We start from the raw sequence: 26,213 nt of genomic DNA, 5'->3' as shown, positions 1-26,213 counted from the left end.
ATCGAGTCAATGCTCGGTTTACGAGTCAAAAGTTTGCTGAGTGTTTTGTTCGTCTTGCAAAACGCTCGCAAACCGGGTTACTCGTAAACTGAGGTTTGACTGTATATATATTTATAAGATGAAACTGCGTTTTGTGTTTTATTCTCTGATTGTTATATGTATATTGCATTGTTAAGTTTTTTTGGAAAATTAATAAAATATTTACAAAAAAAAAATTAAGAGATCCTTTTACCAGAACAGCGGTAAAACATGGCCATAGTGCATCCTTGCACAGATCGTTCCCGTGCGCTAAGGCCACTTATGACTTCTGGGGTAAAATGACCAATTTTCCAATTTTCTTTTCTATTTATGGCTATGAATCCATTTTTTTAAAAACATCGACAAAATGTATCTTATGTTTGTTTGTTCTGCACTGTGTTACATTAAATAAATAAATAATTTCATGTTAAAAAAAACCAAAAAAACTACCTGAGAAGTCAAAATGCAGAAACTTAAACTCAGTCTGTGTGACAAAAGTAGAGGAGTTGGCAGATTGGTTTAACAATTATGCTCAATTCCTTTCAGAATTAATGATTAGGCTTCACAAACAGATCCTTCTTAAACTTTTAGGGCTCCTTTTACGAAGCCGCGTTAGCGGCTTTATTGCACGTACCTTTTTAGTGCGCGCTAACCCTTGCGCTAGCCGAAAAACTACTGCCTGCTCAAAAGGAGGCGGTAGCGGCTAGCGTGGCCGGCAAATTACTGCGCGCTATTACGCACGTTAAACCGCTAACGCGGCTTCGTAAAAGGAGCCCTTAGTAATTTAAAAGAAACAGAGAAACATAGAAGATGACGGCAGAAAAGGGCCACGGCCCAACAAGTCTGCCCACTCTAATGACCCAGCCCCTAAATTCTCCCCTGAAGTGATCCCACATGCTTTTCCCATTTTCTCTTGAAGTCCAGCGTGCTACTGGCCTGAATTACCTGCAGTGGAAGACTATTCCAATGATCAACCACCCTCTCGGTGAAGAAGTACTTCCTGGTGTCACCATGAAATCTCCCACCCTTGAGTTTCTTTTTTTTTTTTTTTTTATTCTTTATTCATTTTCAAACTTACAATAAGTGTGACATACGTTCAAACAAATTAACAATAAATACATCACTTAATAATCATCATTGGTACAAAACATAAACTCTTATCACCCCCCCTTCCCACCCTTTCCTACCATATAATCAAATATCTTATAGAATATGTAATAGTATAATAACCCCCTTCCCCCCTCACTATTGAACTTGTAAATTTAAGGGAAACAATTTCATCTAAACATTACAATATTTTGTTAATGGCTCCCACACATCTTGAAATTTCCTGAAACATCCCCGCTGTATTGCAATAAATCTCTCCATTTTATAAACATGACATAAAGAATTCCACCAGAAATTATAATTTAATCTACTCCAATTTTTCCAATTATACGTAATTTGTTGAATGGCAACCCCAGTCATTATAAGTAATAATTTGTTATTATTTGTAGAAATCTGACTTTTTTCTCTCATTGCCATACCAAATAGCACAGTATCTATCATATGATAATGCCACTGGGTTATCTAATAAACAATTAATTTGGTCCCAAATTGATTTCCAGAAATTCATAATAAATGGGCAATAGAGTTTCAACGGATGTCCTCTTGTCACCGTAGGTCCTTTAAGAAAAAAGATATCCTCTTCTACCTCCAAAGGTGCCCACTTCCAACCCACATGTCCAACATAAGCTAGAACGTAGAAACCTTAGGTGGTGCTCAATGTGCTACATAAAAAGGGATTAAGTTACAGAAGCAGATAAAGTAGGCCACAATATCTAAGGGCCCCATTTACAATGCTGTGGTAAAGAATCCCAGTGTGACAAATGCCACTCAGCCCCTAGGAATTGAATGGGCTGCATCACATTTGCTGCGGCACAACAGAGGAGTCGTGAGGATAAGATGTCAACAATTCTGCCACGGGTATAAAATTCAAGATGCCTGTTAATGACTTTAGCACTGCGGAGACACCAGGACTTGCCACCATGGCTTTGTAAAAGGAGCCCTACATCTCTTAAGTCACTTTCAAATATAAGAATCAGAATTCAGGAATTGTCCCAAAATTTACACAGCTTCACTCAGTTGAATTCTCTGAAAGATCACTTTTACCAGACGTCTGGATTTCCCCAGACATGTCCTCCTTTTGAGGACATATCTTGGGGTCCAGACGGCTTTTCAAAACCTGCCACTTTGTCTGGGTTTGGAAAAGCTTTCCTTCGTGCAGGAGATCATCTGCGCATATGAACATAAGAGATGCCGCTGCTGGGTCAGACCAGTGGTCCATCATGCCCAGCAGTCCGCTCAAGCAGCGGCCCTTTTGGTCAAAGACCAGCGCCCTAACTGAGACTAGCCCTACCAGCGTACATCCTAGGAACTTGTCTAACTTTGTCTTGAATCCCTGGAGCGTGTTTTCCCCTATGACAGCCTCCGGGAGGGCGTTCCATTTTTCCACCACTCTCTGGGTGAAGAAGAACTTCCTTATGTTTGTACGGAATCTATCCCCTTTCAATTTTAGAGAGTGCCCTCTCGTTCTCCATACCTTGGAGAGGCTGAACAACCTGCCCTTATCCACTAAGTCTATCCCCTTCAGTACCTTGAATGTTTCGATCATGTCCCCTCTCAATCTCCTCTGTTCGAGGGAGAAGAGGCACAGTTTCTCTAATCTTTCGCTGTACGGCAGTTCCTCCAAACCCCTAACCATCTTAATCGCTCTTCTCTGGACCCTTTTAAGCAGTACTGTGTCCTTCTTCATGTACGGCGACCAGTGCTGGACGCAGTACTCCAGTTGAGGGTGCACTATGGCCCGGTACAGCGGCATGATAACCTTCTCCGATCTGTTCGTGATCCCCTTCTTTATCATTCCTAGCATTCTGTTCACCCTTTTCGCTGCCGCCGCACATTGTATAGATGGCTTCATCGACTTGTTGATCAGAACTCCCAAGTCCCTTTCCTGGGAGGTCTCTCCAAGTATCGCCTCGGACATCCTGTACTCATGCTTGAGATTTTTGATACCGACATGCATCACTTTACACTTATTCACGTTGAACCTCATCTGTCATGTCGATGCCCAATCCTCGAGCCTGATTATGTCACGTTGTAGATCTTCGCAATCCCCCTGCGACTTTACAACTCTGAATAACTTCATGTCGTCTGCAAATTTAATCACCTCGCTCGTCGTACCTATGTCCAGATCGTTTATAAAGATGTTGAAGAGTACAGGTCCAAGCACCGAGCCCTGCAGCACCCCACTGGTGACGCTCTTCCAGTCCGTGTATTGCCCATTTACCCCCAATCTCTGTTTCCTATGCTCTAGCCAGTTTTTAATCCACGTGAGCATTTCTTCCTTGATTCCATGGCTCGCAATTTTCCGAAGTAGTCGTTCATGCAGAACCTTGTCGAACGCCTTCTGAAAGTCCAGATATACAATGTCGACCGGGTCGTCCTTGTCTATCTGCTTGTTTACTCCCTTGAAGAAGTGCAGCATGCGTGGATGTCCTGCCTGACAAGAGAAGGCAGCGGGGGGGTGGGGGGGAGCTGGGGAACGTGATCAGGGGCGTGACAGGGCGGGGATGGGTGGGACCCAGGTGGACTTGGGGGTGGGACTAAGGGTCCGGATTTTCCAGACAGAAAATCTGGTAACCCTAAATTACCCCCCCCCCCTTTTTACTAAGCCATGGTTTCTACCACAGCTCTGAGTGCTAAATGCTCCGACGCTGCTCCAATGCTCCTATGAGCATCGGAATGTTTAGTGCCCCAGGCTACAGTAGAAACCTCTTCCGTGGCTTAGTACAAAAGGACCTAAATGTTAAATAATACTAAAATTTCCCTTTCTATCAGAACATTTACAAGTCCTGACTCAAATTTCAGTTTCTACATTAACCTCAGCATACAAAATATTCTTTACAAAATTCTAGTATTACCCCTCCTGAACTTAATATTTCTCTCAAGTCTTAACCAAATATACCCCCCTTTGCACTACGCCGCGGTAGAGTTTTGTACCATGAACTAGAGTGCTAAATGCTCCGACGCTCGTAGGAATTCTATGAGCGTTAGAGCAGCATCAGAACATTTAGCGCTCCGAGCTGAGGTAGAAACCTCTACTGCGGCTTAGTAAAAGGGGGGGGGATGGAAAATAATTTTTTAAATTCTCATTCTTTACAGAGACTCACCATATAAACATCCAGTCTTACTCACTTCAGCTCACCCTTTTTCGCCTTGATCCCCAGAACCTTCCCCAGGAAACAGATCCGCACATGACCTGTACAGCCAATCAGATACCTGCTCTCCTGAAGCTGCAGATTTCAGGCTCACTGTATTGCAGAGCTCAAATAATTATAAAACCACAATTTTTATATATAAATAACCTTATAACCTTCATTGTTGTAACTTATAATGCCGGTCAGCGTGTTAACAAGGAGGTTCTTATATGAATTATATAAAAATCCCAATTTTAGGGCTTAGTTTCACTTTAAACAGGTGACAGATATTTTTTTTTCCAGCTTTTTGAACACAGAAACAGCACCAAAAAGGTCACAACCTACTTCTGCTACCTCTTCTCACCTCATCACATACATTTTTTTTAACTGGCCTTTTAACTGGCCAGACACTTAAACATGTCTCTGTTTCTTTATATTTAAAGCTAGTCCCAAAGAGCCTGATTCTCTAAATGGCGCCTAACTTGGTAGGCACCTAGGAAATGGCACCTACCGGGTATCATTCAAAGTTTGGTGCTGTTTATAGAATCTTGCCTAGCGGCGCCTAACTCAAATTAGGCATCGGTAGGCGTCTGTAACTTAAGCACTGGTATATTAGGCCAGGGATTTCTTGGACTAAAATACTAGTGCCTAAGATAGACGCCTACTGGCGCCTAACTCATTTCATGCCCAAACTCCACCTCTAACTATGCCTACTTTTCGGGTAGGCACAGGTTGGCTCATCAGTGTAGATGTCTACATGCCGCTTAGTTAGGTGCCTACTTGAAAATACATTTTTTTCAAAGTTGCTTTTAATAGTGCTGATCAATTAAGAGCGCCAATTGAACCAATTAAAAAATTAAGTTAGGCGCCTAGATCGGCTAGGTGTGCCGATCTAAGTGCCTAACTGTAGGCATCTTTTATAGAATCAGGCCCAAACTGCACACTGCTTATTTTGGGGAGAGGATCTTCTTAAACCAGGGATCCTTACCTGAGGTAGATCTTGGCCGATGACTTATTTCTGTTCTGGTAAATTGTATGGTAAGTTCTGTTCTTGGGTAAAAGATCCACTTAGAAACATAGAAATAGACGGCAGATAAGGGCCACGGCCCAACTAGTCTGCCCACCCCAATGACCCTCCCCTACTTAACTCTGTGAAGAGATCCCACGTGACGATCCCATTTCTTCTTAAAATCAGGCACGCTGCTTGCCTCGATCACCTGCAGTGGAAGATTATTCCACTGCATGCAACCACTCTCTTGGTGAAAAAGTATTTCCTGGTGTCACCGTGCAATTTCCCACCCCTGATTTTCCATGGATGTCTTCTTGTTGCCGTTGGACCTTTGAGAAAGAAGATATCTTCTTCTACCTCGATAGGCCGTAGCCTGTGAGATATTTGAACGTCTCGATCATGTCTCCCCTCTCTCTGCGTTCCTCGAGTGAGTATAGCCGCAGTTTATCCAGCCGTTCCTCGTACGGGAGATCCTTGAGGATAAACTGCGGCTATACTCACTCGAGGAATGAAAGAGATGCTGGTGGGGGAAGAGGAAGAGAGAAATAGATTCTGGGATTTTAGAGGCAGGGCAGGGATGGAGTGGAAGAGATTCCAGGATAGTGGTGGGGAGGAGGGAGGAGGAGATTAAAAGATACTGGGACAGTAGGGGGATGATGGAGGTGTTAAGATGCTGGGATGGTGGGGGGGGGGGGGGGAGAAGAGATGTAAGCGCTTACTTTTCTTTATAGACTACTGGCATAAGAGGTCAAATACATATCTGGTGTAAATGCTTATTGAAGTGACTAATCTTTAATGCAGTGTTTTAAAGATAAGTCACTTCATTAAGCAAACTAATCAATGGTGAAAACGAAAGTAAATGTTAGCAGATGATAAGAAAATAAGATAAATGGATGAATGAGGATAAAGGCTGGAAGAACAGGAGTCATGCACCATGTCAGCCATCTAAAGATCCAAATAATAATTAAAAAAACAACAGGAAAAACCAGAATGCAATGAGAAATATAAAATCTGTTTTAAGGAAAGTAGTTATATTGAGTGCCTCCCACTGATATTGCATCAAAGAAAAAGGAATAAGAAAATAAAATATCGCTGTGAAATGAAATAGTGTGACTGGAATTGAGGTGTTTGAGGATTGAGTTGTGCATCCAATCTAATCCAACAGTAGTGGTGTAAATGCTAACACCTAGACTGTTTACATGCGTAGATTATAGGGCTCCTTTTACTAAGCTGCGCTAGCGGTTTTAGCGCACGCTAGACGCTAATGCCTCCATTGAGCTCGCGTTAGTTTTTCCGCATAGCGCGGGGGTTAGCGCGCGCTAAAAACGCTACTGCAGCTTAGTAAAAAGGAGCCCATAGACTTTCATAATCACTGTATGTCAATGTGCACCTGCTCACACTCCGCCTAAATTCTGCCCATGTGACCACCCACCTACATAGCCGATAAGTTCAATGCGGTTTACAAGTATTAAAAACTTGTAATAGAAATTAAACAACTTATAATTAAAAAACTTATAATAGAAATTAAACAACATTTGATTAATTAATAAACAGATGTGTCTTCAGTGGCTTCCGAAAGTGACAAAAGGACACAGAGCTTAATAGCGGAGGTTTCAATTCCCTATCCAAAAGAGCCACCTGATAAGAAAAAAGACATTGATGGTATTTTTTTTTTAGCGACAGCCTTTAAAAAAATATATGCCATGAAATATTGGTGTATACTGATAGAATAACACTTAGCCAGATTATGCAATACATATGCACGTTTCCGCAAGTTCTTGCCACTTGAATCTAGGCGATTCCATATGAAATTACCTCCGACGAGCCTTCATTCACAACCACCTAGGGCTTCATTATGAAGCTCCCAAAAGCAAAAGGTTTAGCTTCCCCTCCAAATTCTTAGATGACTCAAAAGATGGGAAAAATTACTACTAAATCAAACTTGCTCATTTGCTTCAATTAAATGCATTCTGTGTAATTAGGCAGATAACTAAACAGAGAATTCCAGTTCCTAAAAAGGCCCAGTGTCTTTCTTATCTTGCAAAACCTTTATTAAGACAATATCTGAACAGCCAAGAACTTACTGTAGGATGAGTTGGAATTAAGGATAGTTATAGTGTAATGCAAATATACAGAGTCTAGAAGCTGTATGAATAGAGTAGAATAACTTTACAAAACCTTTTTATCATAATAGCACATCTGCAAATATTAAAGCGTATATACACTTCCATGTTTATTTGATAAATCATTAGTCATTGATAAATCATTAGTCATCAAATAACATACGTGTAAATAGGGACTGAGCCTTGTATTCCGCCTTTTTGTAGTTATACAACCACACTCAAACCACATACAAGTACTTCAAGCATTTTCCCTATCTGTCCCAGTGGGTTCACAATCTGTCTAATGTACCAGGGATTAAGTGACTTCCTCAGGATCACAGGGAGCAGCGTGGAGTTTGAACTCAGAACCTCAGGGTAATAAATTGAATTTCATATCTTTATTTAGCATCCAAAGTCCAAGGATGCCCAAATCTGGTAGCCTTAGCCTAACTCTGTTTCTCTGCAATGTAAGTGGTATTCAGACACTTATAAAATTTATTGTGATACAAAAAAAGAGATCTAAAGAGCTGTCTTAGAGGATTCAGAAAGTGCCCAGGGCCTACAAAGTCTACAATCCAGCCCTTCAGTATCCTTACAGAGATATGGCCTTCAGAAGGGAACATAGTACTCAAACGCGTTGGCAAGCATTTTTTTTTTAAACTCTAGCAGCATTCAAAAAAATGGGGGTGGGCATAGATTTTCTGCAATTCTGCAGATTACTGAGCCTTTATCTTGTACTGTAATACGGAAGTTTGTAGCACTTCAGTCACAGTTAACTGTAAATGGTGTTTATGTATTTGATTTTCTATTCACAATCACTCTGAAGCTCATTGTAAACAACTGGTATGATAATTCAGTTTTAGAGGAATATATGGGGTGGAATCTGTTTTTATTTTTATCAAGAATAGTGGTTGCTGCAGATGAGCAGATTGGATGGGCAACTTGGCCTTTATCTGCCGTCATGTTTCTATGTTTCTAAGGCTGAGGCTGGTAGACAGATAGAAAATTTGACAAAAATCTGCACAGCAATGGAAGATCTTAGGTCTCCTTTTACATAGGCAATTATTGTGGTGGTCCATGGTAATCGCTCCGAGGCCCATAAGGATTCAATGGGCATCGGAGTGTTTGCCATACAGTAGCTGCTACCATATCTTTGAAAAAAAAAAAAAAGGGGAGGTTTAGATAATTATGTTTCTATATGCATTCATTTTTTGTGATGTAGATAGTTAAGCCAAGGCTGATTATATGATGCGTTTTTTCCCTTTGTGTATGTTCTTATAGTTAGAATTCTATCATAGCTGTGGCATTTAAATAATCCATTTATATTCAACATTGCTATTCAGATAGGTGGTGGTGCTGAATATACCCCGCAAGAAACAGGAGATGCTACCTTCACAAACGTGAAAGCAGAAAACAAACAACGAAGGTGACTAATCAATGTTCAATTTCCTTTATTGTTTGAAATGACTCGACACGATCGTGTTTCGGCCCAAAGGGGCCTGCCTCAGGAGTCTTGGTATTGTTGATGAGTCACTGAAATGAATGTTGAAAATCTTCTAATTCGGATGTTCTAGTAAATTCTGAAACACCCCGTTCTGAAGTGAAAGCAGTGCGCCACTGTGTCTGTGGCGCGAAACCAGAGACAGCGGCGCACAGCTTTCACTTCAGAATGGGTTGTTTCAGAATTTACTAGAACATCCGAATTAGAAGATCTTCAACATTCATTTCACTGACTCATCAACAATACCCAGACTCCTTAGGCAGGCCCCTTTGGGCCGAAACACGATCGTGTCGAGTCATTTCAAACAATAAAGGAAATTGAACATTGATTAGTCACCTTCGTTGTTTGTTTGGTGCTGAATATACACCACGTCATATGCAATTTCTCTTTCTTAACTTAAACTGCTTAGCTATATGGAGAGCAATTGAATCTATTTATTTTTATAGCCCTCACTATCTTAAAATTCTAGGCCAGTGGTTTCCGAAGCTGGTCCTGGAGGCATCCTAGCCAGTGGTTTTTAAGATGTCCACAATGACTGTTCATGAGAGAGATTTGCATGTACTGCCTCCACTGCATGCACATCCCTCGGGACAATTCATTGTAGATATCCTTAAAAAAACCCTGACTGGTTGGAGTGCCTCCAAGACCAGGTTTGGCAGCCTCTTTTACAAAGCCGTGGTAGCGATGCTGCCACTGTAAATACACCGAAGCTTATAAGGACTGAAAGGGGCTTCGGTACATGTAGTGTAGCAGCATCGTTACCGTAGCTTTGTAAAAGGGATCCTAAATATTTCAGTAACATATAAGCAAAAATATAAACAAAACAATACATCCAAAATTATAGTTATCATAATAAGTCTTTCAATATAAACAGATTTGAAAACAAAATACCCCCCTAACAATTAAAGAATATTATGGAGTGCCTTCCAAAAAAGAAAGGCCTTCAATGATTTTCTAAAAGTTAAATACCGTACTTTTTTGCTCCTTAAGACACACCTGACCATAAGATGAACCCTAGATTTAGAAGAGGAAAACAAGAAAAAAACATTCTGCCAGACTCTGAACCCAACCCCGCACTCGCCAGGCTCTGCACCCCTTCCCTGCCAGGCTCTGTACCCTGTCCCCCCTCTGGTGGTCTAGTGGTGGGCAGGGGCAGGGCATAGGGCAGGCAGGGACAGGGCACAGATGTCAAGGCAGATGACTTTTTAAAATATGCAATGTCACCTCAATAACAACTATAGAAAAATAGACAAATATAGTGCAAAATATAGACAGCAGATATAAATTCTCAAAGCAGACACATTTTGATCACTGAATTGAAAATAAAATCATTTTTCCTACCTTTATTGTCTGGTGATTTCTTTCTTTCTTTCCTTCCTCAGGCCCAACAATTGTCCCTTCCTCCCTCCATCTTATGTCCCCCTCAATGCCTTCTAGCCTTGGTCCTCTTCCCTCTCCCCCTCCAACTCAGGCCCAACAATTGTCCCTTCCTCTCTCCCTCCTTTTCCTCCTCACTACCTTCCAGGCTCTGTCCTCTTCCGCCGCCCTCCCAAGCCTGTTCGCCCGCCCGCTAGATTTAATTACCTCCAGCTGCTGTGAGGACACGTTGACAAAGCAGCAGCAGCAGTAGTGAGTTGGGGGGGATGACTCCTGGCTCAGCAGTGCGGCACCCAGAATGAAAGAGATGCTAGGAAGGGCTAGGCGGGTGCAGCGATTGCACGCCGCTGGCCCAGAAGCCTTACTCCCGACGTCAGAATTGGCTGCACCCACCTGGCCTTTCCCTTCCTCTATTTTCAGCGGCAGTGAGCAACCAGCAGTAGCGGCGGCAGGCGAAGGGTGAGCAGCGGCAGTGGTCTAAATAATGTAATGGGGGTGGGGGATTTGGGTATTCACTCCATAGGATGCACTCTTTTTTCTACCCACTTTTTTGGGGGGGAGAAAAAGTGTGTCTTATGGAGCGAAAAATACGGTAATTGCGTGATGATCTCATCTCAGTTGATAATGAGTTCTATCATTTTGGTCCAATCCAGGGTTACCAGATTTTCCAGAATGAAAAATTGGACCCATGGCCCCACCCCCAGGCCTTCCCAGTTCTGCCCCGCCCCCTCAACCTGTTTGCTTGTTGGGAGGGCATCTGCGCATGTGCTGGAGTGATGCGATGATGTCACACGCATGCGCGCATATCCATGATGTCACCACATTGTATCCGCTCATGCTTAGATGCCGTCCCGACATCGCTGATAGCTGGAAGCTTTTCAAAATCCGGACAAAGTCCCAGGTTTTGAAAAGCCCCCAGACATGTCCTCAAAAAGAAGGACATGTCCTCGGAAATCCGGACATCTAGTCCAATCACAAAAAATACAGCCGGGCAAAATGCACTCACTATATATATATATATTTTTTTATTTCTTTATTCATTTTATAACTTACATCAAGTGTCCAGTAAATATTAAACAATTATAGTACAACATCACTTGAAAATCTACAATATCCTACAACAAGAAGATTTAACCCCCAGCCCCTTCCCAAATTCATATACAACTAAAATATACCACATGAAAATAATATCTTATGTCATTCATATATATATTAATATTGGAAAACCAAGAATCCCCCCCACCCCAAATCCACATGTGTATTAAAATTGGGAAAAGTGAAAATTATTCATTATAATAATTTAATAATGGTCCCCACACATCCTTAAATTTATTATAATAACCTTTTTGAACTGCCAACGCTCTTTCCATTTTATACACGCGACAAACTGAATTCCACCAGAAACAATAATTCAGCCTTTTACAATCCTTCCAATTATATGTTATTTGTTGGATGGCAACTCCTGTCAATATCATCAAAAGGCACTCACTACTAAAGACCTCTCACTGACTCTGAGTGATTGTCAATCAGCTTAAACTGAACTTGTAGCCTAAGTTCTGGTCTCTGTGATTTCTTACACAGATTTATTTCTTTAATAAACTTAAAGAAAATATAACAAACTTAAAGTTAGATGATCTCAAGGATTTCTCTCTGTCTCAGAAGTGACACTCAGCCAGCTTTCCTGAGATCAGGGGATGCTGGGAATGGATTTTCACAGATGTCTTGCAGCCTCTCCCACTAAAGCTGAACTCAACTAACAGACTCGCAATTAAAAGATTGGCAAAATTGGGGTAGCCATCCAAATGATTACAAAAAAATTGGAAAACATCATGGACTGAATTTCTCCTTCTAGTGGAATTCGTTATGCTTATGTTTCCAAAAGGAGAAGACATTTTCTGATCAAAAAGGCAAGTGGTTCAATCTGACATGAGGCCCATTGACTAATTTCATTGATTCTACTTGAATAGTTAATTATTTCTGGTTATCAGTTGCACATCCAGGGAGGGGAGGGGGTTTGTATATTGGGATTGGTTTTTTTGAATTATATATATATGGACAAAATACTGTATGGTTTACTTATTACATTGAGATTGGGGGGAGGGGGTAACAATGTTTTTCATGAATATTATTGAAAGATGATAGTGTTTTTCATGTAAATTGTATGAATATCTGTATGCACTGATTTTAATTTAAAAATGAATAAAGATATTAAAAAAAAATAAAAAAATATAAAAGATTGGCAAAATGCAAAATTAGGAGGCTAGCAAATCCACGTGTAAAAACAGATTGGGAAACAATGCCTTCTCTAAACTTTCTCCACAGCATGTGCCAGCCAAGGGAGGGGAGGGGAGGGGGGGGGCAGCAGCAGCAAAGCACACTGGGACCCGAGGGGCTCCATCTTACTAAGCTCACAGCAATGCATATTGTTTACATATTTTCAGGAATGTGCTGTTGTGAATATGAGGGCAGAACACTCACACTGACTAGGGTTACCAGATTTTTCAAATGGAAAATCTGGACCCCTAGATCTGTCCCCCAGGCCCGCCCAGTTCCACCCATCCCTGCCCCATTATGCCCCAGTCCTGCCCCAATCCCACCCTAGCCCTGCCCTAGCCCTACCCCTGCTACCTGCTCTCGTCGGGAAGGAGGCGAATGCCCTCCTGCCTAACGGTGATTTATGGAAGCTTTTCAAAATCCAGACAAAGGAGGACATAGTTCAGGAAAATCCAGACGTCTGGTAAACCCTAACACTGCCCCATCTCTATCATGGTAGGGTTGGAGCAGTCAGAGGTAACTTTCAGTTGCACTGTCTGTATAAGTCCTCTAAAAAAATTCAGAAATAAAGAACGTATCTTTAAAGCGATGGCTGCTATATGACTAATTCCTTTTGAATATCCAGCCCCCAAGTGTTGATGTATAAAATAATATTTTTACAAAATTAATTTTGCTTGGTGTTCCTCAGGTTATGGACAGATCCTTGTTCCATGCAGATAATGCGTACAAGATTCCCAACATCAGAGTGGAGGGCTATGTCTGTAAGACTAACCTGCCTTCCAACACAGCATTCCGTGGATTTGGCAGCCCACAAGCCATGCTGATTGCGGAGTCCTGGATGAGTGACATTGCTGTCACGTGTGGGCTGCCAGCAGAAGAGGTAAATATCACACAAAAAACCCAGCCAAAGAAAATACAGTGGTACCTCGGTTTGCGAGTAACCCGGTTTGCGAGTGTTTTGCAAGACGAGCAAAACACTCAGCAAACTTTTGACTCGCAAACCAAGCACTGCCCCGATCAATGAGCGCTTACAGTCCAGGAAGCGCCGCTTCGGGGGATTCCTCTTCTGTCTTCCGGCCAGCCTTCTACAACGGGTGCCTTCCGCAGGTTGGAGGACCTCTGTCTGGGCCTGCGCGGCCGGGTGCTGTCCCGCCTGTGCATTGCGTGTGACGTGCACAGCGTCAATCATCAGCGTTGTGCGTGTTGTGTGCGGCGCGCAGATGGGGTGGCGCTCGGCTGCGTGGGCTCGGGTGGGGGCTTTCCAGCATGCGGGGGGGGGCATCCGAAGTGGAGGGCTGGCCGGCGGATGGAGGAGGCATACCTCTGAAGTGGCACTGTGGGATTCTCCGGCGGCTGGCATCCCCCCCCTGAAGCAGCACTATGGGATTCTCTGGCAGCTGGCATCCCCCCCGAAGCGGTATTGTGAGGTTCTCCAGCGGCTGGCATTCCCCCCCCGAAGTGGCACTGTCGGATTCTCCAGCGGCTGACACCCCCCCACCGAAGCGGCACAATGGGGTTCTTCTTCAGATGGCCGATGGAGAAGGCAGATGGAGGAGACGGTGCTGCAGCACCCAACACCTGACAGATATAGACCCCGGGTTCTAGAACAAATCGTTGCTGTTGCCACTATTTTCTATGGGGAACTTTGTTTTGATAAACGAGCATTTTGGATTACGAGCATGCTCCTGGAACGGATTATGCTCATAATCCAAGGTACCACTGTACAGTACTCCCAAATCTATAATCACTGAATTATGTATGTTAACCTGTAGCCCATTCTGAGCGCTTTGGGGAGAACAGGATAGAAAATACATTAAATAAATAAAATTTACTCCTCCCCCTTTTACAAAAGCGTAGAATGGTTTATAGCACCGGCCGTGGCGGTAACAGCTCCGACGTTCTTAGGAATTCCTACGAGGGCCGGAGCTCTTACCGTGCTACGGTTTTGTAAAAGGGGGTGGGGAGATTTAGTGCTAATATTGTTGAGAGGCTGTGGGGCTCCTTTTCAAAAGAGAAAAACCTCCAAAAAGTGGCATAAAAGGGCAGAGGGACCTTTTTCTCACCAAAATGTCCACTTTGCTGTTTTCAAAACCCGTTTTATTGATGATTTTCTGGGCTGTCTGCGGTGCATCTAAATGTCAAGGGAGTGTGCTAGAGGCTCGGTTTGGGCAGGCTTATGATTTGCACGTTTTTCTGCAGTAATGGAACATTGTAGAAAACCTCCAAGGCAAAATGTGGACATTTGTGGTTAGACCTGTTTCAATAATGAATAAGTGCCAAAAGGTGTCCAAACTAGAGGTCTGCACGGGAACGGGGATTGCGGGAATCCCGCGGGTCTTGCGGGGGTCCCGCGGGACTCCCCCCTAACCCACGGGACTCCCATGGGGATTCCCCTCTGGCCCACGGGACTCCCACGGGGATGGAAGGCTTTGGAAGCAGGGTTCGTCCATATAATATAATGGACACATCAGCCTTAGTAAAAGAGGGGGTTTATAAGTCAATTACCTGAACAGAAAACAAAAAAAAGGTTCCACCAAAGAGATTCCACAAGGAAAACAGCAGCGCAAATACAAAAGAAACTGGAATTGATGATCCTGTCAGAAGTAATTGCTGCTTTTTATGGGGACGGGCGGGGGTGGAGGTAATTCCTTGCGTGGATGGATGGGGAAGGAGAGGATCCTGACGGGGACAGGTGGGGATGAAGAGGATCCTGATGGGGACGGGTGGGGACAGAGGGGATCCTGGCGGGGACGGGAGGGGATGTGTGGGATTTCTGTCCCCTTGCAACTCTCTAGTCCAAATTGACCAGATGAGCATTGGAGGCAGTGGCGTAGCGAGGGTGAAAGGTGCCCGGGGCGGTGGCATCCCTCCCCGCCCCGTGCTCCTTCCCCGACTCCCCCTGCCATGCGCGCACGAGTCCTTCCCTTCCCCCGTACCTCTGCGACCAACAATTTCAACGTGCTCCTTGTGACTGCATCCTCTCCCTCTGACTTCGCTTCCTTTGCGCGGCATCCGTAAGTGACATCAGCGGGAACCGACGCGGTTGTGAGGAGCACATTGAAGTCATTACTCGCGGCGGTGAACAACTAGAGGTACGGGGGAAGGGGAGGGGAAGTGCGTTTGTGGCAGGAGGAGTGGGAAGAGGCTGGGGGGGGGGGGGCCGAGAGGAGGAGGGGTGCTGCAACTTCAATGTGTTCCGTGCAACTGCGCCGGCTCTCTATAATTTCCTATGCATGGCATCCGGAAAGTGAGGTCAGCAGGAGCCAACGCGGTTGTGAGGAGCATGTTGAAGTTGTTACTTGTGGCGGTGAACAACTAGAGGTATGGGGGAAGGGAATGGGGGCTCATGTGGCATGGGGAGAGGTGGGGGTGCAGAGTGGAGGAGGGGTGCCGTGGCCCCCACGATGATGGCGCTCGGGTACAGCCACCCCCCACACGCCCACTTACTACACCACTGATTGGAGGGATTAAGGCATGACCCCCTCCAAATTCCTTCAGTGGTCAATAACCCCTCCTACTGTGCAAACATATAAACGAAATATAGTACTCCCCTGAGATTCGTGGTGTTCTGTTCCAGGAAACCCCGCAAATTTTGAAAAACCGCAAATGTGATTTTTTGCATGTCAAAAGGCAGGGGAGGCAGGAGAGGGCAGCTAGAGCACCGGCGGGTGAAGAAAATCACTCGCGGTCTGCTCCGACCGCCTCTTCCTGTAATAAAGTCAGGCTGCACCATTCAGGAGATGCTTTGACACGCAGCTCCTGATTGGTGTAGCCCGACTTTACTACAGGAAGAGGTGGTCAGAGCAGACCGCAAATGAGTGAGTCTGCGATTCGCGAACCGCGAATTCATGAGGGAACACTATATATGCCAGCCTGTATGACAATTTTAGATGTTATGGCAAGTCCTACTAGGGCAGCAAGCAGGTTCCTGGAGTAGCCTAGTGGTCGTTGCGAAAACGGAAAGGAGAACGAGAGTTTTCAGTGTACTTGGGGGGGTTCCCCCCTGAACCCCCACCCCATAGGAGCACGAGGATGCGAAAACAGAAAGGAGAACGAGAGTTTTCAGTGCACTTGGGGTGGGGTTCCCCCCTGAACCCCCACCCCATAGGAGCACGAGGACTTGTAAATGTAAATGTATGCTAACGGAAAGGCTTAAAAGCGGCGGTGGGCATATGTCCTGTGTGCAAATGTCATTGCGGTATTGTCAGCATGCCAAAATCCGGCATGCTTTTGACGGCGTACCTAATAGAGATAGGGACTGAGGCCCATATCTCATTCTAAGTAGTACACTTGTGGTGGAACATGTGAGACCTCCAAAACCTACCAAAAATCTACTGTATCTACATATAAGTGACACCTACAGGCATAAGGATTATTGTTATAGTTTTGGGTGGGATTTGGAAGGCTCACCATACAATATAAGGGGGTTATGGTGAGATGTATACCTGGGGCATTTTATGTGAAGTTCACTGCAGTACCCCTAAGGTGCCCCATGGTTCTGCTGGGATGTCAGTCAGGTCTCTTTTGTTTCCATTCATCAAACTATGCCTTTCTTTTTATTTTGTATTTTTTAAAGTTTTATGTATATAAGTATTCTTTATATTGACTGACTTTATATGGAAAAAAAATGTTTTAATCAAAATCAGTTTCAATAGGAAGCCATGTATGAGAGAGCACATGACCTATAACTAGAAGGTGTGGAATGAGACATAATGTGCAGTCGGCATACTCTCTGCCTACTCTGTATTTCCTTGTTGACACAATCCACAGAAACAAGGTAAAGTAACCCCACGTCAGGCAAACCACAACAAAGAAACTGTGGTGATTAAAATCTCTAAAAGAAAAATGATATCTCCGGGTTTGATCACAAACACAGGAGCTCTGAAAACGCTTGAAAAACTTGCTCAGGAAACTAACCCCCTCTTCTATTAAACTGCGCTAGCAGTTTGTAGCGCAGAGGGCCGCGCTGAATGGCCCGCATTGCTCCTGACACTCATAGGAACTGTATGAGCTTCGGGAGCAGTATGGGCCATTCAGCACGGCTCACCGTGCTAAAATCTGCTAGCGCTGTTTAATAGAAGAGGCTGTAAGTGACAGTGCTAGTGCAGATAGCAAGACAGCGCCATCTACTGGATCGACAATTTTAACCCCTGAGGCAGGCTTTTTTGGAAGCCGAAACATGGACCGTGTCGCGTCCAAAAACAAAAGAGATGGACTCTGTACTGATATGTGTATTAGGTTTTAATTCTTGATTCCATTTAATAAACTTCACTGTTTCTAAGGCTGATGTGTACAGTCTCTTCTCCCACTAGTTTCTTTGTTGTGGCTTCCTTAGTAACGATCATTTTCAGCTTTAAAAAGACAATATTTTTCAGAAATTATGAGGCTCATTTTCAAAAGAGAAAACCATCTAAAAATGGCATAAACTGGCATTTGGATGTTTTGTTTGCTAGAGGATATGGTGACAGCAGTTGATGTAGATGGGTTTAAAAAAGGTTTGGACAATTTCCTGGAGGAAAAGTCCATAGTTTGCTATTGAGACAGACATAGGGGAAGCCACTACTTGACTTAGGATCGGTAGCATGGAATGTTGCTACTATTTGTTTTTTTGCAAGGTACTTGTGACCTGTATTGGCAACTGTTGGAAACATGAAACCGGGCTAGATTTTATTTATTTATTATTTATTTCTAAAATTTCTAGACCGCCTATAACTAAGCAGTTAACAATTAAAACATTCACAGTAATTCAAGGACAGCACATTTACAAAATGCATTCAAATTACATTGCAATTACATAGTAATTTAGTTCACTTAAAATGATGTCAAAAGCCCAACAAATCTACACGTTAACCATCTCCACTAAATAAAGTGCTCCTTTTACGAATCCGCATTAGCGTAATAGCGTGCACTAATTTGCCGGCCGCGCTAGCTGCTTCCGCCTCCTCTTGAGCAGGCGGTAGTTTTTCGGCTAGCGCAGGGGTTAGCGCACGCTAAAAAGTTGCATGCGATAAAGCTCGTAAAAGGAGCCCAAAGTGTAGCAATCACAATTCAGGATTCTTATTAAATATGCCTACCAACATAATTTCAGAGAAAAGCTTCTTCAACATCTTTCTAAACTGTAAACGGTCAGAACAGGTCCTCAGGATACCAGGGAGGGAGTTCCAAAATTGTACCCCTGCCACGGACAACATTGCCGCTCTAGATTTAGCATACCGGAGAGTTTTCTCCGTCATGGCTATTCTTATGTTTTTAAGCACATCTAGGGAATGGCTATTTTTGAATCAAAAAGTTGGACGTTTTTCTGGTTTGAAAATGGCAATTTTCTCTACTGGATTTTTGGACTTTTTCCCCCCAAACGTCCAAAATCAGATTTAGATGTCATATTGAAAATGCCCCACCACATCAAAACATCAACTGGTGGATATTCAAAGAGATTTAAGCAGGCAGACAGGGCTCCTGCCTGCTTAAATTGCACTCAGCGGGCTGTCTTCCAATAGTCAGCAGCACCTAACCAAGCGGTGCCACTAAATATTGGCTCTGGTTGGCCATTTTTGAAGTGGGCCGGAGAGCAGCATTCTGAGGGCAGACATATATTGGCCATCATCTGCATAATTTGGCAGTCGGGCCGAAGCATCTCTACCACTACTACTACTTTTTAACACTTGGAAAGATTGGAGTAGATTAAATTATAATTTCTGGTGGAATTCTTTATGTCATGTTTATAAAATGGAGAGATTTAGTGCAATACAGCGGGGGGTGTTTCAGGAAATTTCAAGATGTGTGGGAGCCATTAACAAAATATTGTACTGTTTAGATGAAATTGTTTCCCTTAAATTTACAAGTTCAATAGTGAGGGGGGAAGGGGGTTATTATACTATTACATATTCTAGAAGATATTTGGTTATATGGTAGGAAAGGGGGGAAGGGGGTGTGATAAGAGTTTATGTTTTGTACCAATGATGATTATTAATTGATGTATTTATTGTTAATTTGTTTGAACGTATGTCACACTTATTGTAAGTTTGAAAATGAATAAAATTTATTTTTTAAAACCCACTTCTATAGCACTGAAGGGCGTACTCAGCACTGTACATTTTGACATTAAATAGACAGTCCCTGCTCAGAAGAGCTTACAATCTAACTTGGATAGACAGAGAGGGTTGAGGATGGAGAACCCAGGGTGAGAAGTATTAGGAGTTGAAAGCAGTCTCAAAGAGGTGAGCTTTTAACTTGGACTTGAACACTGACATAGATGGAGCCCATCGTAGGGATTGAGGCTGTTTGTTCCAGGCATTCGACGCAACAATACAGAAAGGATGGAGTCTGCAGTTGGCAGAGGAAAAAAGGGTGCAGATAGGAGGGACTTACCTGTTGAGCGGAGCTCGTGAGGGGAACATAGGGGGAAAGAAGTGAAGGGGCAGCTGAGTGAATGCATTTGTAGAGTTTGTAGCATCTTTTCTCTCCCTCCTGAAGCATCTCCACTTGGCCCAGCCATCAACCGCCACCGCCTGAATATTGACTGGCTCTTTTCTATCTGGTTAACTCTTCAGTAAAGATTATTTATTACAACTTTCACATTCCAACCAATTTATAATATATACGAGGGGCCACTGAAAAGTTCTCAGCCCCAACCAAGAAAAGAATGATGTGGAGCCATGAAACTTACAAGTTATTTCACACTTTTCCTGACACTTCATTTCAATGGTATGAAATGAAACAAAAAGTGTGTAATAACTTGTAAGTTTCATGATTTCTCATCATTCTTTTCTTGGTTGGGCTGGGAACTTTTCAGCGGCCCCTCGTATACAAAGAGCGTGTGCTCACTAAATGGATGTTGTGTCTTTAAATTCCTGCACGGCTCCCTTTACAATCATTCTGCACTATTATCCATGAGATATTTTTTCAACATTACAAAATCAACCGTTAGCCTGCCATCTACCCAGGCTCCAAATTTATCAGTTTAATAGTGATGGGGGGGGGGAATATTTTATTATTACATATTCTATAAGATATTGGAATATATGGTAGGGAGGGGTGGGAAGGAGGAAGGGATAAGAGTTTATGTAATGTACCAATGATAGCTTGTAAGTGATGTATTTATTGTTAATGTGATTTAACATATATAACACTTATTGTAATTTTGAAAAGGATTAAAGAATTATTAAAAAAACAACAACAAAACATTACAAAATTAAAAAATGCTCGATTTAAAGCTTGTTCCATCACATGAAAAATCCTGCAAATGCAAAAATTTCTGCTATCAAAATCCAGATAGCTCCATCTTTGACTTAACTTCTTGTAATCCAAAATCCAAAATTGAAGATGGAGTTCTAACCTTGCCAAATGGCAGATGATCCTGTGTTGATGGAGTTACATGACATCCTGCTGAACAGATTTCATTTCCAGGGAGAAGAGCCTGCAGTTATAAGGACTTTTCTTATTTGCAAGTTATGGGAGATAGAGGTGTTGTTAGAACTCTGTGGTGAAGAAGATCATGTATTGCATGAATGTTTTGACCTGTGTAAAAGGGGTGGGACTTGATATACTGCTTTTTCTATGTGGTTTACATAATCAATGTAGTTTACATGAGGCAAAGAAGTGTTAAGTGACTTACCCAGAGTCACAAGAAGTGAGAAGCAAACTTAGGGTGCTGAGGCAGCTGCTCTAACCACTAGGCCACTCCTCCACTACAAGTAATTGTGAAGCTGTTCCATTATAGTAGTTTAACAAGGGTCTTGTATGGTATGGTATTTTCTTTATAAAATACGTTTTGAGAACAAATAACAGAAATGGCCTCTAGGTGGCACTGTTGTATAATATTCTGCAAAGGAATGGGAAGAAATTATGTTGTATGTATGATTAACTTGACTAAAGTTAATTAACTATAACCTTTATTTTAGAAGGATTTCCATCTGTAAATAACACTGTTTTATTTGTGTAGACTATCCTACACATATAAATAAGATTCTAGAAAGTTGCTATGTCCTGATTTTGAGTTGTGCAAACTGAGGACCTTCACACAAAATTTAAAATTAATTTCATTGAAAAGTGATCATTTATATCTTATGTGATTTCCCAGTATACCTATCTTAGGAAGAATGCTTTTGTATTCCTTATTATCTAGATGTCAAGGAGGCATAGGTAGGGCATAGAGGATTGGTTTGGGTGGGCCTACAATATTAACATATATTCCTGTTTTTATAAGAGGAAACCACCTTGGTTTAAAAAATATCTAGACATTGGCATTTACACCTGCCCTGAGGCAAGTGTAAGTACTTGCTGAACGCTCTCCCTGACAACCATCCCCTCCCTCAACATGAACCACCAGGCCCACTGACCTCTCTAACATCAAAATATTCCCCTAAGAGTCTCTTTGGCAGATTCCCCACCACCTGAACCTATTACTGGGGTCCGTGGTGAGAGCTGCAGCGATTCTAGTCATTCCTGCTCATGGTGGTCCCAGGTTTCAGTTTCAAGTTTATTAGGTGTTCCAAAATGGCACCCATGACCCCTAGTGCCTTTTCTTGTGGGACTACGGCTAGGGGATAGGCTGCCAAATAAGGGCAAAAAAGATTGATCCCTGGAGAGGATGATGTGTTTGCAAGATCACATCTTTTTCATTTCCTTGATGTTGGCCATGCTTGCCTCTTGATTCCATTGCAGATAGGAATTTGTACAGTATCTCATATAACTTGTTTGTTTTGTTTTAGATAGTCATATACTGATAATACTCTTTAAAAACAGTAACTTATCTGTAGGCATGTGCCAAGGAATGTCATTTTTCATATAGAAAACTTTGAAATACACTGCAGTCAGCTCAATAAAGGACGCTAAACCTTAGGCACCAAAAATTGGGGCAATAAACTAGTATTCTATAACGGCATATTTGTGCACTAACTGCCGGATTCGCTAAATGGCTCTGATCATGTGTCATTCACGCTACGGCGCCGTTTAGAGAATTGCGCTTCCGGAAGAGATACTGTAGGTGCTGGAAATATAGGCCAGGGTTTTCAAGGCCTACATTTCTGTTGCCTATCTTTGACATGAATCACGCCTACATAGGTGCTTTATGGTGTCTAATGCCACTTCTGGTGTTAGCCACACCTAGAGTGGTGTTAGACACCGGCAGGCACCTATGGAGGCGCAATTCCAATGCACTTTGTCTGAGTTTTGAAAAGCCTCCTCAAATTGCGTTGGGCAGGGAGGAAATCCACACAAGAGCAGGCAGCGGGGGACGGGACCGGGGGCAGGATTAGGGCGTTACAAGTCGAGGATGGGCAGAACTGGGCGGGCCTGGGGGGCGGGTCTAGGGGGTCTGGAATTTCCGATTGGAAAATCTGGCAATCCTAGGCCTACCTGACATCTAGTTTATGGTGCACTATATAGAATTATCCCGTGTGTTTTTTTCCTATGATCAATTATTCATGGTTTTCATTTTTCATTGCTGGAACAGGTCCGGAAACTGAACCTGTATGAGGAAGGGGATTTGACACATTTCAACCAACGTCTTGAAGGCTTCACTTTGCAGAGGTGTTGGGAAGAATGCCTGATGAGTTCAAAGTTTCACCAGAGAAAGAAAGAGATAGAGGAATTCAACAGGTAGGCACCAAGCACTTGCTCAGAATGCAAGCAGTCAAAGCATACTGAAGGCAAACTATTCAAAGAAAGCCACTGAGCTGCTCTTGCATGTGAATGCTCCTCATGGAAACATTGAGGGTGATTTTCAGAAGGTATTAGCTGGGTAAATTGATTATAACATTTCCCAGTTTCTACTCAACAGGAAGTATACATGAGGGCGGAGTCAATAAAATGTGTACTTTCAGCAAGGTAAAAATAGACAGGCCTTGGTGTGTGCAATAATGCATGTAGATTACATTTTCTCATCGATCTACCTTAGGGTTACCATACTTTGCATCTGGAAAACGAGGACGCTTAGCCCTGTCCCGTTCTGTCCGTGGGCTCACTCCATTCCGTCCCCCTGGCCCCAAGCAAACCTCGTCTTTTTCAGCTGCATCTGGAGTTCAAGAAGCAGTGAACTCAGGGGAAAATTCTCAAAACTTTAACGTGGTTGCTAAACCGGTTCCAGCCGGTTTAGTGTTCATATATTTTAGTGGCGGATTATCAAAATGGCTTACCATGGTCTTTTCCGAGTTTCCTAGCAGTCTCTGACTCTACCATGCAAATATATTACAACAAGGTCATTACTATTTAAAGGAGCACTCTGGGAAATTCCCTATTAACATTGGGTGATTCCCTAACCTACATTTAAAAGCAAAATTTTCATGCAGGTCTGAGTTGTCATAGCCTTACTTTCTGATCAGTGCCTGAGCATTGATTGGTTCAGGCATTGACAGGAAAGTAAGGCTTGACAGCTCAGACCTGCCAGAAAATTTTGCCGCTACCAAGCAACCCCCGTGACACCCCCCGGCAATAGGAGGGATTCCCACTCCATCCCACCACCACCATCATGCCCTGACAATCCCCCATGCCTCTGACGACCCCCTGTTCCCCCTTACCTTATTTACAAAGTCCGGCCAGAGGGATGCCTACCCCTTCCGGCCAGCAGGCCCACCTCTTCAAAAGGCAGGCCTTTCCTTTCCTGGTGCATCCTGGGATGCACTGGGGAGAGGCTTAGGGCTCTGATTGGACCAGGTTACTACTGCACATGAAGATCGGATTGAAATGAATATCACTTGACAGAAACCTGGCTCCTGCAAAGCTTCAGAATTATACTTTGCACAGTGTTAAAATGCTTTTCCAACCTCAGCTTTCTGGTCTGAAGTCCCTGGCTCCTGGATACACTCTGTAAAACTTTTCTTCTTGCTCATCTTGTTCATACTCTGGGTTTTTCATTCCCTCTAGCTCAGTGGTCTCAAACTGGCGGCCCGCCAGGTACTATTTTTTATCTCTTATGTTTATCATAATCACAAAAGTAAAATAAAACAGTTTCTTGATCATATGTCTCTTTAGCTATAAATTATAATATTATTAAGACTTAGCCAAAAGTAAAGATTTATAAACTATGAAGAGTTTTACCTCATGCAAAATTGTCATTTCTTTAATAAGACATTAACTATTTTTTCTGAGGCCCTCCAAGTACCTACAAATGCAAAATGGGGCCCTGCAAAGGGTTTGAGTTTGAGACCACTGCTCTAGCTGGACCCCACCCTCCTGGCTCATCAGTCTAGCTAGCTTTCCCTTAATGCACTCTGTCACATAACCCTTGGACTTGTGCCTAGCACAAAAGGCATGGTTCTCTATTCCCCGGCAAGTTCTTACTTAGTGTACATGTATGAATGAAGCATGAAGATTAATGATCCAGTCTCGGGCCTTGATTAGCGTGTCTGTGAGTGTAATGGAAACATGAGGTGTCATGTTGTATTCTTTCTAGGCAACAACGTTGGAAGAAGAGGGGAATAGCCATTATCCCAACTAAATTTGGAATCAGCTTCACACTTACTCTTCTGAATCAGGTTTGTGAAGCTGTTTCCTATTTTCTTTTTTAACTTGATTTAGTTTTTAATGGCAACAAAAAGTGCAATACAATGTATATACAAATAATGATAATCAACCAAGCACTTGTAATCAATCAGTATCTATACAAAAGAAAAAAATTCCCTCCCCCATCCATCATTACTATCAGGAATGATACCAAAACATAAGATATACCCCCCTCCCCCAGGATTTAGGAAATGGTGTGAAGCTGCTGCTTATGAAAGTTTAATTTATTAAGCATTTGCTATACTACCTTTCAGCAAAAAGCAAAGCGGTGTAAAAGAACCACGCAATTGAACAGGACAGGGCAAAGAAAGGAGTGAGAGAATACATTAAAGCAGGGGTGTCCAATGTCGATTCTCGAGGGCCGCAATCCAGTCGGGTTTTCAGGATTTCCCCAATGAATATGCATGAGATCTATTTGCATGCACTGCTTTCAATGCATATTCATTGGGGAAATCCTGAAAACCCGACTGGATTGCGGCCCTCGAGGACCGACATTGGACACCCCTGCATTAAAGGAAGGCGGTAAATGTACTGAAACCCATTCAATTCCTGAGGGCTTTGGTGCGTTTACTGCAGCAGCATCACTAACGCAGCTTTGTAAAAGGGGCCCTATACAATTACTGATAGGGTTATCAGATTTTAGTTAAATAAAATCCGGACCCATACTGTGATAACTTTAAATAAAAATGAAAATAAAATCAATTTCTGTTGGAAATTTTTGTAAACTTGGCACGCGTCACCTGAATACGCCATGCTTTGTCTACCACATGTTCGGTATTTTGTCTGGAACAGTTTATGGCCAACCTTTTGGCTTCCCTGGGCCGCATTGGACGAAAAGAATGTTTCTGGGGCCGCTCAAACGCTGCAGCAAGACAGAGGAGGGAGCCGGCAAAATGGTAAACACCTGGGGGCAGCAGAGGAAAACACTGCATCGCCCTCGACCGGGGCTGCACAAAATACTTCACGGGGCCGCATGCGGTCCTCAGGTCGCAGGTTGGACACCCCTGGTTTATGGTATGGCATAGTATGGGGTATAGTATTAGTTAGGCCTTGAGCAGCCCCCCCCCAACCGCTGACCATTCCATCCTTCCATCTCTCCCTTCCATCCGAATCCCGCCAAACGTGAGACCTACAAATCTCCCTCTACAGAGCAGCATCAGCAGTACTCTAAACAGGCTGCTTTGTGGCCTTCT

General features: G+C 43.1%; 1 protein-coding gene across 1 annotated transcript in view; it reads left to right on the top strand.

The window, feature by feature from the left end:
- The window catches only part of XDH (xanthine dehydrogenase), a 143,750-nt gene that overhangs the window by 101,344 nt on the left and 16,193 nt on the right, over window positions 1–26,213 (top strand). Inside the window, exons 25-27 of the mRNA XM_033939065.1 lie at window positions 13,208–13,399; window positions 22,973–23,118; window positions 24,911–24,992. Coding sequence (XP_033794956.1) covers window positions 13,208–13,399; window positions 22,973–23,118; window positions 24,911–24,992 — 420 coding nt within the window. The remainder of the gene's footprint in view (window positions 1–13,207; window positions 13,400–22,972; window positions 23,119–24,910; window positions 24,993–26,213) is intronic.

Source organism: Geotrypetes seraphini, chromosome 3 (genome assembly GCF_902459505.1).
Source record: "Geotrypetes seraphini chromosome 3, aGeoSer1.1, whole genome shotgun sequence".
NCBI lineage: Eukaryota > Metazoa > Chordata > Amphibia > Gymnophiona > Dermophiidae > Geotrypetes > Geotrypetes seraphini.
This window is presented reverse-complemented; position numbering and strand designations above follow the sequence as displayed.